At 47.7% G+C, this 11,264-nt stretch overlaps 1 protein-coding gene across 1 annotated transcript; it reads right to left on the bottom strand.

The window, feature by feature from the left end:
- Nucleotides 1-289: 289 nt before the first annotated feature.
- LOC136486042 (protein DWARF 53-like) lies at nucleotides 290-4,653 on the bottom strand. Its single transcript, XM_066482814.1, has 3 exons — nucleotides 3,371-4,653; nucleotides 2,770-3,016; nucleotides 290-2,641 (listed from the first exon to the last, which is right to left on the bottom strand). The coding sequence occupies exons 1-3, from the start codon at nucleotides 4,534-4,536 to the stop codon at nucleotides 662-664; spliced, it is 3,393 nt and encodes a 1,130-aa protein (XP_066338911.1). The 5' UTR covers nucleotides 4,537-4,653; the 3' UTR covers nucleotides 290-661.
- Nucleotides 4,654-11,264: the final 6,611 nt, after the last annotated feature.

The raw sequence follows: 11,264 nt of genomic DNA, 5'->3' as shown, positions 1-11,264 counted from the left end.
GGAGTTCTGAAGAACATGAAAGAACATGCAACCTGTGGCAGGTCTGAGAGTAGAGTTACGTAGCTCATTGACAACAATTTCTCAAGATCTGTAATGCATAAGTACTTGTAAACTTAGCTTGTACTGTTCGCCTCTTCAGAGGAGTGCGTCACAAAGAGGCTTGACCAGCCTAGCTAATCAGCACCACAGAAACAATGCAAGTTGTCGGCCAGTTTGAATGCATCAGGATATGGAATTCCACATGAAAGGCCATCACGGCCTTACAAATACATGAACAAATATACACACGTACGAGCAACAATACAATTTATTGAGAGCCATCAATCAGAGGGATGAGCCATGCTCATTGATCACAATACATCATGTGACGCTTCGAAGCAGCCAAGGCCCCAGGACGTCATGATCTGATGGCAGACCCTACCTAATCTGTGAAGCCCCAAGTCATCGACTTCAACGAGTAGCTTGCTAGGCTACATAGGTACACATATACAGCTTAGTTACATTATTTTTAAGCGACCAAATAATGATATGATGCTATACTAGTACACTACAATATGCTACTATGCACTATGGTGGGTGGGGTGGGCTAACCAGTACTATATGCTAACCAATACTTACAGCTAGCAATAATGCAAACCCTATACAGACACATATCTCACCATCACCAGTCCAGAATTATTCTCGAGGGAAGGAAAGGTCCAAAACCGTCTTCTTTCACCGGCGTTTCATCCTCACAGGCAACCAATCTCAGAGTACAGCTGCTCAAATTCTTACACCTGACCTTCAGCTGCTCAAGGCTCCTGGCAAACACCTGTTCCACCCACGTCTGCACAGGCCTCTTCTCATGTGAATCAGATGCCCATGCCGCTGCCACTACTTGCTCCATAGCCACAGCGTCGATCTCCAGCCTGCACCTGGAGCCCAGAGTCTTGCTCATAGTACTGCTAAACTCCTGCAGGATGTCCTCACAAAGTTTGACAAAGTCAAATGGCTTGAAATTGATTGACTCGTCCACTGATCGTAAGAGGCTGCCCACAGATCCCTCTGGATCACCGGATGAGTTCTCATGGCTGCTACTGCTGTCGTCATCGCCATCCTGGGCTTCGGCCTCGTCGCCTGGGAGGTTCAAGTCGAATGGAACGCTTGATGTTCTATGCAGTCGCTTTGAAGTGCTCGGCGATTCTGCTGTCTTTTCATGCCCATCAGAGATGTGGAGCTTCCGCTTACTGAAAGAACTGGAGTACAAAGATGCTTGACTGTTTCTCAAGGAATGCCTTGAGGAAACTACAACTTTGCCTCCAGGGCCTCCACTGATGTTGGCTGTGACCGGCTCAACTATGATCTTCAGTTGATGTCCACGAGCTGCCACAGCCTTTTCTTCTGAAAAAGCATTGCCCTCCATCCCAATAGAGGCATCCTGACATCCTTGGATCATTCTTGTAGACAACACCACAATGGAGTCATTAAGGTCAGCCACCCGTCCCCCATGCAAGTCTTTGTACCTGCCAGTCTCCATGGCATGAATCAGGCTCTCCTGAACAAGGCAGTCAGCTTTGTCAACATTGTCAAGGAAGATAACTGATCGCCGCTTCCTTCTCAACTCTTCAGAGATACAGTCGGTAGCACGCTTTCCTCTGAAATTGGGGTTACCCCAGTCATGGAGGCTTAGGTCCAGATATATCAGGTTCTCTGAGCTACCATGCATCAGCTCAGCAAGTGCCATAGCAACTCTCCGCTTGGCAATGCTATCCGGGCCATAAAAACTAAACCATATGTCATTCTTCTTGTTTGCACCACGACGCCTCTCCACTGACATGCACCGCTCAATGGATGCACAAATAGCACTCAAGGCTTCCTCCTGCCTCCCAACAGCCTTAAACAGCCGTTCCATGAGTAGCTTGTAATTGCTCAAATCATGACTTTGTGCTGTGACGGGTGAAGGCCTCTGCCATTGGCCAAAGGCAGAAGCACCTCCTGAAGCTGCTGAATGCAGAGCACTAGGTGAAGTTTGATCCCAGTTTGAGGAACCCCTGAAGTAAGTGTAAGGCTGTACAGAGAAGTGAGGGGGCTTAAGATTCAGATCATCAACCTTCTTGGGCATCAGCTGGATTGACCCTTCAGCATCCTCTACATGTTTACACAGTGCAATACTTGAATCCTTGGAAGAAGATCCACGAGGGGTGGCCAACACCAAGTCAGTGGCCACAGGTGCAGCAGATGATGGTGACGCATGATCTTCAGGGTTGTCACAATTTGATGAGTTGCTATGTTGGGATGGCACAGCCCTATCTTGGAGGGGTTCATCGCTCTTTGATTCCCTGACTTGAAGGTTCAATACAAGGTCTGCATTCATTTGGGTGGAAATAGATGGCGCCGAGTTACTCTTTGCAGTTGTGTTGGTATGTGGAGAAGACACTGCAGAAGGTCTAATAACCTCCCTTTGAAGTGCAACTGACTGTGAGCTTTGGTTTGGATTTGAACATCTTTCCCTGTCAACTCGAACATCTTTGTGATGTCGAAATAACTGGCAAGGATCTCTGTTGATCCTATTGCAACCTTGGTGGAGTCGTAGGCAGTACTCATTCCACTTCTTCTTCAGATTCTGTATTTTTGTACTCAATACCATCTGATCATCTCTAGCCTGCACTGAAGAAAAACTGTACATCTATTATACCAATCAAATCGAAAACTATTCATCTATCAGCAAGCTGTACAAGTTGCAGTCACTATTTAACTTCAAAATTCTAGAAGATAGAAGTAGCCTCACACCTTGACTGCATCAAACCCATTGTTAGGACCCATCATGCTGCTGCCATTCTGCAGCAGGGAAGGTAGACCTTCTTGGTGAGCTTCAGCTGTAATGCCACTTCCTCTAATGATAGTTGCAGCTTCTTGCTCATATCTATCGTTGCACTGTTGACATCGCAGGGCCTGAGGGCAGGAATTTGCTGTGAGGCTATTTGCTTCGTAGGCATCGCACATAAAACCTCCAAAAGGAACAAACGACTCTATGAAGCTGCAAATTACAAGTTTGAACTGTTAGATCCTGCCGATGGCAGTGAGCATAACTTGAAAATCATAAACAGGAGTCATCTGGTGGCTATGTCACTTTGTAACAAACAGCACATGTTACCCCTTGTCTTCCACACTCTACAAAACATTAAACTACTCAAGAACAGCATCATAAAGTAATCACAGTACTCGTGGTGACAAGCAGACATAAAAGAAACGTTTGTCCTGGTTCTTGTGATAGGCTAAGCACAGCAATCACCGTACATGGATGATGGATGCGATGCGGCTCATCAAATCTTACGCACAATAAATAAAATAAAATAAACAAGTGATCTGGCGATGGATAGAAAAGGAGTACCTTGTAGTGGCAGGCATGGACAAGGCAGCGACCGTGGTGGCTGGAGCCGGAGGAAGCACGAGTCCGGCCGCAGGGCCGGCGTCGCGCACGGCGGTGATTGGCAGCAGCTGGAGTTCCCAGTCCTTGTCGACGAGCGGGAACTTGGAAAGGAAGGCGAGGTAGGTCTCGTAGGTGGCCGACCAGCCCATGACCCAGACCGTCTGGCGGCCGGCAGCTCTGTGCGTCTCGAGCAGGCGCGTGACCTCCGTCACCACCCGGCGAGCGGCGTCCTGCAGGTCGGCCTCGTCGGGCACCAGGTCCTTGAGGTCACCGATGCTGAAGATGAGGCCAGAGGTTGGCGTCGCCGGTGCCGCCGCCGCGACGGCGAGGAGGTCCGTCTGATGATTGACGGAGAGGACGCGGTACGGCGACGCCTCGGCGAAGCCAGCGGCGGCGGACGCGGCCCCGACGCCGACGAGCACGGGGTTGCGTCCTCGGGCGAGGATGTCGGTGATGCGGCGGCAGTTGTCCTCCCCCGGCGCGGCCCCCGCGGGCGAGGGGACGTCGGCGTCGTCGGCGGCCGCGAAGCTGCAGAGGAAGAGCGGCGGCGGGCGGGCGCGCGTGGGGAGGCCGCGGGCGAGCAGCGGGACGGGCGGCGCGGGGCGGAGGATGGCCACCTTGATCTCGTTGCTGCGGAAGCCGGCGTCGGCGAAGACGCGGCTGACGAGCGGGTCATCGAGGATGGCGAGCACGAGGTGGGAGAGGTCGACCATGACGGCGTTGGGGGAGGTGGTGGACGAGGCGGCCTGGTAGAAGTGGAACGTGTCAGGGTTGCGGCGCTGGTTGGCCTGGGAGCGCTTGATGGCGGCCATGAGGGAGTTGGCGACGGGGGGCTCGTCGTGCTGGTCATTGCTGGAGGCGGGGGTGGAAGGGAGGCGGTCGAGGGAGACGGCGAAGCAGAGGTCGAGCGCCTTGAGCTGGAGGCGCGGCGAGTAGGCGGCGCTGCGGGCGCGGGCGAGCGCGTCGCGGAGCAGCGGCGCGGCGGTGGGGGACAGCAGCGAGGCGATGAGGTGGAGCGAGGTGGTCTGCGCGTGCGCCCGGCGGCGCGCGGAGGCGACGGCGGCGTCGAGGGCCGTGACGGCGGCCGGGGCGAGGCACTGGCGCGCGGCGGGCACCGGCGTCGGCATGGCGGAGTGGATTGGGATTAGATTTGATTGGGCCAAGTGTAAAAACGCGAGGAGTGAAACAGAAAAAAAAAACTAAAACTAGGTGGAGTGGAGGCTCCAGGGGGCAGGCAGGTGCTGCTGCTGTATTAGTATTACCATTTATTCTTGTTTTTCTATCTAGTGGAGTGGAGGAGTTTGAGCAGAGAAAGGTGCTGGGCGCAGAAGGATGCTTTTTGGGTGCTTTGTCGTCGTCGCTGCTGCTGCTGCTGCTGTGGGCCCCACGCGTCACTCACGGCACTGCACAGTGCACACTGGTGTCCTCTCTTGGGCCGGGGTGAGGGGGATGCGGCAGTGGGCACACCAGCGCGTGTTCAGTTGCTACCCAAAATCTCAAAAAGTGTTACAGTACCCATCACATCAAATCTTGCGATACATGCATGAAGTATTAAATGTAGATAAAAAAAAAACTAATTACACAGTTTGGTTGGAAATTACGAGACGAACGTTTTGAGCCTAATTAATCCACGATTGAACACTATTGGCTAAATAAAAACGAAAGTGCTACAGTAACCCAAATTCCCAAATTCCCCCAAACTAAACACGCTCTGATAGTTTTGCTCTAGCACAGACACAGCACCCCCCATTCTGGCATCACATCACCGTCACCTCGCTTTTACCTGTGGATGCGCTGCTCTGCTCTTTCTTCCACTGTGAGTCACTCGTGATCTTTCTCAAAGATCGGCAAATAGATCCTCTCCCAAATCGCAGCACGTACACAGCGCCTGGTCCCTTCAACAGAATCACATGTTTCCTCCCACCATTGGAACAGCTAGAGTTGATTCGGACAACACTGAGGGCCCGTTTGGATTGGAGTATTTTCACAGGAACTTTGAAGGAAACCGGTTCCTCTGTTTGGATGACGTCAGGCAGCGTTTGGAACGGAGGAACGCTCGTTTCAGTTCTAAAGGAAAGGTTCGGTTCCCTTCACAAAACGTAGGAAAAAATACATCCAGTCTGAGCTCTGGTTTCGCATAAGACCGAGGCAAAAAGAGCGCAGAGGAGATAAACAAAAGAGCACTAGCTCATTTCTCGATACTGCTGTTGTCCAAATGCATGGGATCATTTGTCTAACGCCTACAGTGCTGATTATTATAATACAAAAAATATTGTTAAAGTGGTATTAATTGTCTAATTGAAACTTTTGGTTCCTCCATTCCAAACACTCCTTCCCACAAAATTCCTACATTTTTCAATCCTCTGTTTTCAACCTCTACTCACTTTCTATTCCTGTGTTTTTTCCCATTCCTATATTTTTCATTCCTGCGTTCCAAACATGCCCTGAGGGGTCGTTTTGTGCCGCTCTCATCTGATTCGGCTTCGTCACTGTGGATTAGCATCGTAGCATGGAGCCAGTGGAGCGACAAATGGTAACTCCACCGATTTCTTTTCTTTCCGGTTCATTTTTTTCACCTTGAAAACCGAAATGGCTTCACACTACATTCCTAAACAGTGCTACTGCAAGAGGTGCCCAAACACCCCAAGCTATACCAAACAAGGCCTAACCATATCGTATTCCTATGGAACTATGTGTATGAAGGCAAAGACATTTATGTACTCCAGCTTATTGTAATACCCTAAAATTTGCATTATTTTAAAATAGTAAAATTTGATTTATTTATGCAATTATATGTGCATTTCAAATTTACGAAATAATATTTTTTATGAAATTAAAAGTAAATATAAGGATAGAAACATGCTGATGCATTCATGCTGTTGCATATTTATTTCTGTGATGGGTGGTTTTGTTTCAAATGCTAAAAGGTTTTAAAAACCTTTTGAAAATGAGTTTGGAAAATTTATTTGGAAAAAGAAAAAGGAAATTCCTTTCCCTCCCCTCCTTTCCTCATTTTCAGCCCGCAGGCCATTTTCCCGCCGGCCCGCTTGCCCCCCCCCCTTTCCCCCCTCCTCAGCTCTTCCCCCCACTTCCCGAGTCGCGCGCGGTTGAGGCGGAACCACCGCTGCGCAACCGCCGCCCCGCTCCTGGCGTCGTGGGCGCGTCGCCCCGCTCCTCGGCCTCATTTAAAAAGGGAACCGAGGCCGAGGCGCCCTCCTTGCTGCCTTCCCCGCTCCCTCTCGCACTCGCTCGAGCCCGCGGAAGCCACAACCGTCGCACGGAGAAGCGTCGAGGTCCGCCATTCGCCCCTCCTGCGGTCCGTCGTCTCCGAGCCGCCTCCGCCTCCATTTTCCCCGCGATGAGAACCCCCTTGCTTCCCTCTTTCTTCCCGTGCCATTTATTTCTTGTTTCGTGGCTTCTAGAGCCCTAGCCGCATGCGTCGACGGGCTCCGCATCGCCGGCCATGGCGACCGCCGCCTCGCCCCTCTCCTCCGGCCGCCTTCTCGGCATGGCCGAGGTCACATGAACCCCCGCTATCCCCTAGTGCTCTCAGATGGGCAAACCGTGGCCCGTAGCCCCCATACTGATCGCGCCGGCGAGTCCTTGCCACCGGCCATGGCTGAACCGCCGCCAGAAGCACTGTTCCGGCCGCCACTCCCTTCTCTCTCCCTCCCAAGATCTAATCCGAGCCACCCATCCATGATCCAACGGTCCAGGGAGGCCGATATCTCTTCGCGGGTGATTTTGTTAAAGAGACCCCCGAGTTTGGCGAATTAGAACCCGCAGTCCTCAGCCGTTTGATTAATTCCACATTTAATTTTATTTAAATTCAAAAATAGTTCCTTCTATTTACAGAAATGTCACTACACTGTTTTGCTCATAAAATCATCGTTTTAGCTCCGAATCGACATGTTCAAATTGTGTTAGTTTCGTAATTGCATAATCTACGTGTTAGTACCACTGTTAATCATGTTTGCAACTTTTAAATTTCATGGTTAGGTTTAATTAAATAAATTGCTATAGGAAACCCTGTTTAAATTATAACTTTTGCGTTTTAGCTCCGATTTTCGTGAACTTCGCGTTGACGTGATCGTAGCGAGATATAGATTCTTTTCATAAACATTTTATCTTGTTTTCTATACTGCTGGTGTACTGTTCTAATTATAGGATTGTTTGCTTTGCATGAATGCCTTTGGAATGTTGTATGTTGTCGTGTTGGTCGCGTTCAAACGGTGAGGAGAACGTTGGAGACCAAGAGTTCTTCGACGACCAACAGGACCAGCAGGAGTTTGTTAACCAAGGCAAGTATAGCATGGGATCTACCTTCATGCCTATTTATATTTATTAATTACTCATTTGCATGTGTCTAATTTTGATACCCGTAAGGACATCCTAGTGTTTGATTATCCTGTTCCTTATTCTCCTATAGGTTATATGCATATGGGTAGTTTGCTAGCGCTCAATGTAACTATACATGATCTATATAATAAATAATGGTTCTATGGAACGAAAAGGTAAAATTTGCTTTTAAATAACTGAATTATAGGGCGAAGGAGCAAATGACGTTCGATCATGATGCTCTCGGCCCTCCGTAAGGACTTATCTGTCGGCAAAAGCTGGGACTGACAGTGCAACCGTGAGGGTCATATGGCTCTGACTTTAGCTCAGTAATAGGACCTTTTCTAGCTTGTTAGAGGTTACCTTTATGGCGCAAAAGGGGCTTGCCACGTTGGGTATAGGACTGCCTCTGTTCCTATGTGTATAGCCGCGAAGGATTTGTGCCATAGGAAAGGGGATTCCTACATCTGCCTGCCGAGGAAACCTAGCGGCCCTAACTTGTTAGAGAAACCTATGAAATGGCTTCATAGTGTACCCTGCCCGCTCACTTTGGCAGTGATATGGGAGTAATTAACCCGGGCATATGGGAATCACGACTCATGGTGAATGTGCACAACCTCTGCAGAGGGTTACAAACTGTTATAACAGCCGTGCTCACGGTCACGAGCGGCCCGAAAAACTCACAGAATAAAAGGTTACTTATTGATGTTCATTTATGATGTTCTACGATGATAATATGATTCAAATGATTTTGATATGTGATCATGTGGGTTTAAATGGGAGCTTAAGCATAACTTGATAATAGTTGATGATAAAACCTTGACCTACTAAAAGTGCTAACTGCAGTAAGCCAGTGTCAACCTTTTTGAGCTTTCATAACTCCATGTTATCTTGTTAAGTACGGGAAGTACTTACACTTGTTTACTTTCTATATTTGGATAAAAATCACGGATGGGTAACAGATGACAACGTGTATGAGGAGTTTCCTGAGGACTATTAGGCTTGTGGTCAACCAGTTGACCGTCCCTGTGTTGGAGCTTCCACGAGAGAGTTATCTTTTTATTTTCCGTTGTGCTGTGTAAGACTATGTGATGTTATTAATCGTGATGTAAGATACACCGTGATGATACTTCTTATAATTTGTCAACTTGTATATGTGACTGATCCCTGGGCACACATGAGTTCGTGCATTCAATTTTATCCTTAAAATTGGGTGTGACACTTATGCAAGATTGGCAAGCGCCTATTTAGAGAACATATCACGCCATGTAGAAGTAAAGAGTACCATGGATACAATAGCTTTATGTGCCAAATATTAGCATGCAACTACCCAATATTGTTTTGATATGGCTCTTACTCAATTCACAGAAGATTGTCCTCCAAGCATGCAATGATACGAGTGACACTCCAATGTAATTTAGCTGTATCTCTATGCTCTACATGCTTTGTTGCTGGTAATATACCGCTTTCGTATCTTGATTGAAAGTTACATAGCAATTCTTTTCCTTTGGGGTGAATTTTTTTTGTTTCCTGAATACAAGTTGCTATTCTTCTAGTATTGTCTTAACTTTGAAAAGTAGACCTCTCAACTTTAGTAAGATATAGACACATATGTTTGGTTGTTGTAAAGATGTGTATCCAAATATATCAACATGTATAGACAACACTTTATTAAAATATAATTGTATGAACTCCAGTCAATTCAACGACTACATACGTACGTCTTATGGCCAAGGACGTCTTTAGTGAGTGGACGTAGCAATAATGCAGTGTATGTGGTGCCCGCCCTGGGGGAGCGCTTGGTGGGTGTGGGGGGCCACAAGATAGTGAACGTGAAAGGGCAAACAAGTGGTGCGGTGGCTGCTGCTGACTGCCTGTCGTTGCTGTGGTCGACTTTTGTCCTAAAGGCGGCCCGGCCCTTTTCACGGATAAGCATCCTTTTGTCTTTTCCTTACTCCTCCTCCACTTTATTCCTACCACTTAATAGCATGTCGAATAATCTAGAGACAAAGTAAGTGTATAACTTAATAGCATGTCGAATAATCTAGAGACAAAGTAAGTGTATAGACAAAAGTCTCACCTAGATTAGCTAATTTTTTAAGTTGTAATAGCTAGAGCAAACTATCTAATATTTTTTCTATAATTTGGGTGATTAAATATTTAAAAATAGGCTATAACTGAACTAGACATTTAGTTTTTATTATATTATGTATTTAGATACAGTCTATATCTAGGTGCATAGCAAATCAATATATGTAAAAAGTCAAAACAATTTATAATTTAAAATGGAGGGGGTAGTAATTTATTTTAATCAATCTAAACAGGGTCATTTATAGTAGGCTAAGCTCAAAACGTATCTCTGTGGACCCCCAACACGATCTATCATATGTAGCACACCAGCATAGAAGATATCATCACCATTGAGGCATTGACAGGTACAACTCATCTATCCTTCTGGACAAAACTTATACTATTTGCTTATTATCGTGTGCAATACAACTGCTAAAGTTTTTTATTTTAAAAAGTCAAAAATGATATGCGATTTGGAGTGGAGACGGTACTGATTTATTTTAATCAATCTAAACAGGGTCATATATGGATATGGTAGGCTAAACTCAAAACGTATCCCTATGGGCCCTACACGATCTATCGTAATGTAGCTAGGGATGAAAGCGGGAACGGGAAATTCCCGTGCCGACCGACACCGAACACCGGAATTCCCGACCGGATATCATTTTCTCGGGAAAAAACGGATTCAGGAAGAAATCCGGGAAAATTCGGTGAATCCGGGATCGAAATCGGCTAGAGTGATTTTCCGACCGAATTAGCGGATCCCGTATTTGGTCCGAAAAACTCCCGCGGGAAATTCTCATTTTTAAGGAGGCAGACGACTCGCAGGAGTCGCAACGAGGAAATTAACATCGGCGGCGGCGCCTCACGCCTCGCTACTCACGTCGGCGTCGCTTCCAGTCCCCGCAAGCGATCTCGATCAGCGATTCAGTCATTCAGAAGCGGAGCGGACTGCGGTCTGCGGACAGGCGGACATTAGAGGCAGAGCTGCAGTCTGTGTTGCACCGGCGGGCCCGCGTCCGGCCGGCGGCCGCCAATAGCGAGAACCAAGCAGCCGAGCCAGAGCGACCACTGATTCACTGCGACTCTATGAGCAAGCAAATCTGCAGGCGCAAGCGCAACTCCGCAAGGTGCAAGCAGCCGCAAAGTAAGTATAAACTATATGATATGATTTCTAATTTTTTTAATTGCTAATTGCCTAATTTGCAATGATCATCTGTCATCCGTGCAAATTTTTATTTCTATGCCACTGAGACGCGCACTGTTTGCTATTGTTTGCATATGGATTATATATGGTTGCTATTGTTGCATCGAGCTCACCGTTTCAAGTGGTTACATATATCGATGTTCCCGTCTTGTGTTACCGCTTCCCGATCGTAATCGACACGTTCCCGTTCGAAATATTCTGTTCCCGATATCCCGTAATACCGGATTCGTTTTCCCGTCC

This window comes from Miscanthus floridulus, chromosome 10 (assembly GCF_019320115.1).
Source record: "Miscanthus floridulus cultivar M001 chromosome 10, ASM1932011v1, whole genome shotgun sequence".
In the NCBI taxonomy this organism is placed as follows: Eukaryota; Viridiplantae; Streptophyta; class Magnoliopsida; order Poales; family Poaceae; genus Miscanthus; species Miscanthus floridulus.
Note: the sequence above shows the minus strand (reverse complement) of the source record. Positions and strands in the feature narration are given on the sequence as shown.